The following is a 5949-nucleotide window of genomic DNA, read 5'->3' as shown; positions in this document are numbered from 1 at the left end:
AGTAAANGAATCGAACAAGAGTCGAAGAACTTTTGCCAATACNGAATGGAANAAGATTATTCGAGAGACACTTTATTTAGAGACTATTTACATTCCTTTGGACGCTACTTCTCANAGTCCNGATATTATATTCAAATTACAATCTCCTGTGGAACCCAAAGTTCTTACTGTTGGAGTTGCTTGNAAAGGACGTTGGAGGTCGGAAGGAATTGGCTGGTCAGATATTATAGANGAAGCCAAGAAATTTTTAGATCCTGTTTANGATCAAGTCTTATCCAGTGCAATGGATTCTCATCATTGTATGCTTATTATCGTNAGTACAAAGTTATCCTTGAATGTTTCNAANGAGTTGGGNAATCAGAGTCGTTGTTACTCCAGTGGAATGTTTATTGGAAANGATTCGTTCAAAGTACCNGANAATTGNGAACTTGTTATTCTTTGNGAAAGAGATGTCCAAATGCTGATNGACGAAGAAATATTGAGCGGACTNGAAAGAGTATTTGGTGTTTCTCANAATCCTCCTTTTTGGGATTTTGGATTAGATTTACTNGANAGAATCCGNAACAGTTTCTTAAGTTGGCAATAGATTCTAACTCAATCCTTCCCTTTGTTTTGAAGAGCAAATAACCTTTTTTTTGTATGTTTGAAACTTGGTTATTACAACTTATTTGCTTGTCTTTTGGACACCATACAGTCTTCTTTGAAAAGATTTTATTAGTTGGCTTTCAAGGCTGGCTTATAATCGTTTCGTGTCAATTTGCAATAATATTGCAGAGTTGTAACAATGATTCAAAATGAATAGACTATACATACATACATGTTGATACAACTAGAATGAAAAATATCCTTTCTTGTCCAAATACTTAGTAAAGTGGTTACCCAAAGGATATCTCAAAACATTCTTCAAGTGTCTGCTATGTTGTCTTTCTAGTCTGTTGAAAAAAGACTAGTAACTTTTTTACTATAATTTTCAAAGACTGAGACAGAAAAAGTTGTTTGTAGATTTCACTTGGACTGTCCTTCTTGTCTTTTGTTAACTGAATAGAAGAGAGTTTTCCTCGGTTTTAGACAACAAACGAAGGGAATGGCAGCAAAAACTTGAGGCTTCCTCTAACTTGAGAACCTGCACTGCGGTCTCAAAAAGAGTTTTAGCTTCTTGAAATTCGATAAAAGTTTAGATTCCTTTCGTTTTTAATAAGTTTTTTTCAAACTGCATTTCTAGCCTTGGAATTCATATGAATGGCTTCTACAAATATGAAACGTATTGGAACCAAGAGAAAATATAGCAAAGATAAGAACAAATACTAAAAAAAGTATTTTAGTTTGCAATTCAAACTCTATCTCAAAAGTAGTCACGACACTATATATCCAAACTCTGTTTTAGTGAATTAGACTGAAAACTCACCGACTCTTAGATAGGGAAAGTAACCCGGTTGCAAAGATGATATTCGATATAAAAAATTTCGTTTGACTATTAATAGAACAAGAGCATCTTAAATGATTCTACCCATGTGACAAACAGAGAAAAAAACTTTCTATTTCAGACAATCACCATTTACATAGGAGTTCTATTTATATTGCATTGCAAAGGACAAGTTTGAGAGTGGAACAGAATTGTTTCTAATTAGTCAAAGGAAACCATATCCAATCTTGAAGTATTGTCATTCTATAACAATCACTTGACCGATAACTTAGGAACTACAAAGTCTTTCAGCCAAGAGTCATGTTGGGTAAAAGTTCTTCAATATGGAGTGGCCTTCAGTTGGAGAATTGCTGAAGCTTTCAAGTTGGTACACTACTCGACCTTGACTCAAGTATACAAGGCTTCTTCTTTAGTAAAATTATTTTTTGGTTCAGTCTTTTGCTCTTTTTTCAGCATCGATGTGTGGAAAATGAAGGGTTATAGTGACTACATTTGAAGCCTTTATTGATGTCCTTATATAAGACATATTCACAACTTTGTAAAAGTCGAACAAAGGATAGACAACTTGTGTAGCTATTACATCAATAACAGCTTGTATTTAATGATAAGTCAGTATGACAGTCTACATAATACACTTCTCCAAACTCATTTAGATATTTTGTATTTAAAAACTCTGCTACGACCAGTTTCAAACTAACAGACTTCCCATTCATTGCAATTCTCTGTTTCCCACTGTATTTCGTCTGTAACTTACAAAAGGTTTGTATCTTATGAGTCGTGTATATAGGAGTTTGCGTGTAAGATGGTATGGAAGATAGTAGGAAAACTCCCTTACAGTACACAAGCCATAGAAAGAGTACCCATCAATCTAATTCACCACAAAAATTCATAGAAACCTATTTCTTGTCTACAGTAAAAGAAAGTTTCTAGTTATGACAAGCAAGAAAATATTCCTGCTTTCTCTCTATTGTCATTGTGAGTCTGGAAGTGTCAAAGAGATCAGTTTTACCAATCACCAAATAAAGCAATCGCTCGAACAATAAAACATACACTCTCTTCCATCTCCTTTGAAAGTTTTTCGGTCATTGATTTATTCATTGCTTGTGAATTGATTTCGGATTGGCGGCGGCGTGTAAAATGAGTTTGAACGAACCTTTGATAGATAGAAAAGAAGATGTTTATTCTATTCTTCGAACTTATTACTACCAGTTTTCTTCAGCTGGGGGAAAATTAGATCTTTTACGTCCTGGAGCTTGCTTCTCCCCTCACATTTTTGGGGCGGGCAAAAGCTTTGTAGGTCAAAAATTTTTAGAGTTTTTAAAAAAATTCGCCGACGAAGAAGAAGAGCAGACGAAGACGGAGGTTTTCAACAAGAGCTCGTCGGGAAAAGTTGATGCGAAGATTTTTTCTTGGAAGCACTTTGCGGAAAACACTTTGTCAGTTTGCTTTAAACTAGGAGAGAGCTTTTCTGGTGCTCCTTTTCCAAGTTTTCTAGAGGCTTTGATGTATAATATAGTTTTGGCTACAGCCGAGTGTAATGGTATGAGTGCCCGAGAAATTGTTGAATTTACGGACGCAGCGATGAAGCAATTTGGTGTTTTTTTATTTGTTGATTATCTTCTCGAACAGTTTCAGAAACAATATTTATTTTTGATGATAGACGAACTTAGCCACCTGAGTGACCTCACCAAATACTATAGTGAACTTACCATGAAACAGTTTGTCGAGTCCGATCCTGGTTATATCCCGTATCGCAAATTTTTTCGAACTGTATATGAGTTGCTTGATACAGGAAAAGTTATCTTGTATCTTGCTGGGCGAACTGCTGAAATCTCAGCCCGCCTGTCTGATGCTCGCTCCAGTAGAGTGAGTCTCCGTATGTTGCGGTTGAATCCCTTTAACCTCCATGATATTAACGAATATATTGAGCTGGCAACTTATGATGGAAAGTCCTTGAAGGACTGTTTATTGCCCTCTGATGAATTACGATATCGATTCGTAGAATTGTTGAAGAAGAAGACAGGGGGTATTCCGTTGATTGTAAAGAATACTTTACTAGCCCTAGTAGGGAAACTTGCAAACTTATCTCAACCTGTTATCAACAATGACAATATGGAATTTTTATTAGATAGTGTCTTTGCAGATATACTAAATGAGTCGGGAACGTTTATTATTCCGGAGATATTAGATTCCGCAACCCTTCTTCGATATGAATTTGTCTTTTTGAATTATCAGCTCGGAACAGTTTTTCCAGTCGGATTTGCAATTACTCTATGTGGAACAAAAACTTATTTGATGGACTTGGTTGCAACTTTTGGGTTTTATTCTGAAATTTGTGAAACTGACGGGATTGATTTGGGCACTAAGTTCAAGATTGGTTGTTGTGAATTTATATTGCGAGCTCATAGCAACTATAGCTTTTTCCGTGAGGCTACTGAACTCTTTCCTTTATCTCCGTTTAGTTATATTCCCGACACTTCAACAGCAAAGGGAGTCTTCTTTGAATTTGTATTTATGAAGATCTTTCGTTTTCGCTTATTAACTTTTCTTCATTCTAGTTCCTCGCCTATTGTACATTCTGCTATTCCAGGAATTTTCCAGGGTTCTTTTATTGAACAGGACAATGTTTCTTATTCTATGGAATCAACAAAATCTTATGATATACCCATCTTGAGAGATGTCTCTGATTCATTTTCTGTTCATTATAGAGATTATTTACAACGTTGTGGTATTTTTGTTCCAAAAGATGGCAATTCTAGTGGCCCTGATGCATTTGTTGTATTCCATAATGGACAGACACGTTATGTTGTTGGATTTTCATTCAAATTTTATCACAAAAGTAACTTGTCGAGAAATGTTATTGAGGGGGAAGCAGCACAATTTTTTAAGGGAGTTGTTTCCGTTTTGAATGACGAATCTTTTTCATCTGTTCAACTTCGTTTTCAGTTTGTGGTAGTATGTACTAGTTATGATCGATCTGTAGGTTTCTCTACCGAGGAACATAATATTGTTGAAGATGCAAGTGGTTTTGTGACTCAACATTCTTCGGGATCAACTTTGAATGAAAGTAGTCGATCATGTCTGCAATTGGTAATTGTTTCTCAAAGGAACCTTGAAGTGTATTTGGGAAGAGATAATGTCGAAACATTGAGGAAAATTGGGGAAGCAAACCGAGGAGAGTTTTCTAAAGACTTTTCAGTATGGTGTGAAACTGTCTTTGAGTCGATGTCCAATGCATATGTTTCGTCTTTGGAAACGGAGCAATCAAATGTTACTTTAAGAGTGGCTCGAAATATAAGACCGAGAACAAATGAGGAGAATAGGATGCAAATGGAAGAGCTTCAAACTGCTATGCAAGTGCGAACGAAGTGTTGCAGCATCGAGTTCTTTGTCTTCGTCATTTGATTGGAATGCTTTCTTAAGAGACTGTTGTGGTCTTTCTGAAGAAGATGTTGCTTATTGTTTTCCTAAGGTGTCCTTTATTGGTATGGTCGATTTTCCAGGGGTGACCACAGAGTTTTTACGGGACTTGGGTATAGATAAACCTTCGTTGAGGTTGAAGATAAGATCTTCTATAAGGTCATATCTCGCTAACGAACGATGAATGTATTTGAGAGCTTTGTCATTTTTTCAATATGTTTCATTCGTTGTAGTTGCAACTCATAAATACAAAATTTTCTTTTATTCTATTATCGAACATTGGAGATGTTAACCTGCTTTACTCGATTTTGAGCAAATGCTTTCACAGGAGATATGGAGTCTTTCATGTTTAGTGAGTTTTATTGAAGAAAATATTCCACTAAAGGAAATTTAAAAAGCTATTGGTATAATAACTGGTATAGATAGAATTTATCTTGATACCATAGTAATATTGCGACAGGAGAAAGATAGCGTTGTAAGGAAGTTCTGTCAACTCCCTAACGACGCTTAAGCCTTTCAACAAAGTTGAGTTTGACCGAAATTAGCTTTGCAAAGAAAATCTCAGTTCGATTGCAATTAGTTTTGATTTGTTCTCATGTTGTGTGCAGTGATCAGTCCAATTCGGATGCTTTGTAAGGTCAACTTGAAAGTGCGAGATGGTCACTTTTCAATTTCAACGCGGAGCAACTCTGTTAACTTGTCATACAAATAAAAGGCTCAAGGAGCACTCTTTCTTCAATTATCAACCGTTAGAAATTTTGAGCAATGAACTTTTTAAGATTTGTCCTAAGCTTCACAATCAAACGTTTGAGCATTGGACTTTTAAAGAAGATTGATCGATCATTGTTGTATTTTTCTGTTGCATAATTTACTTCATAGCTTACGATATGTCTAGTGAGCTTGAACCAGAAACCGTATATGACATGGTTGTAGTACACCGAGAAAATGATGTTCGTGTAGTAACACTGCAGTTATTTCAGCTATACACTCTCCGTAAACTTGATCGCCATTTCAAACCAGTCATACCCTTTGGTCCTCACCTCTTCGGAAGTGGAAAGACGAAATTCGTACAAAGTTACTTGGAACTGGTGAATAATATGGGTGAA

General features: G+C 35.9%; 2 protein-coding genes across 2 annotated transcripts; both read left to right on the top strand.

Annotated features, from left to right (window-relative positions):
• Window positions 1–1186, top strand: Gasu_63360 (archaeal ATPase; the record flags this gene model as incomplete). Its single annotated transcript, XM_005702472.1, has 1 exon — window positions 1–1186. A coding segment is annotated over one exon (586 nt), but the record flags the coding sequence as incomplete, so codon positions are not given.
• Window positions 1187–2507: 1321 nt separating this feature from the next.
• Window positions 2508–5432, top strand: Gasu_63350 (archaeal ATPase). Its single transcript, XM_005702471.1, has one exon. It carries the CDS (start codon window positions 2561–2563, stop codon window positions 4826–4828), a length of 2268 nt encoding a protein of 755 aa, XP_005702528.1. The 5' UTR covers window positions 2508–2560; the 3' UTR covers window positions 4829–5432.
• The last annotated feature ends 517 nt before the right edge of the window (window positions 5433–5949 follow it).

The sequence above is a fragment of the Galdieria sulphuraria genome (genome assembly GCF_000341285.1).
Source record: "Galdieria sulphuraria unplaced genomic scaffold scaf_169, whole genome shotgun sequence".
NCBI classification, from domain to species: Eukaryota; Rhodophyta; class Bangiophyceae; order Galdieriales; family Galdieriaceae; genus Galdieria; species Galdieria sulphuraria.
Note: the sequence above shows the minus strand (reverse complement) of the source record. Positions and strands in the feature narration are given on the sequence as shown.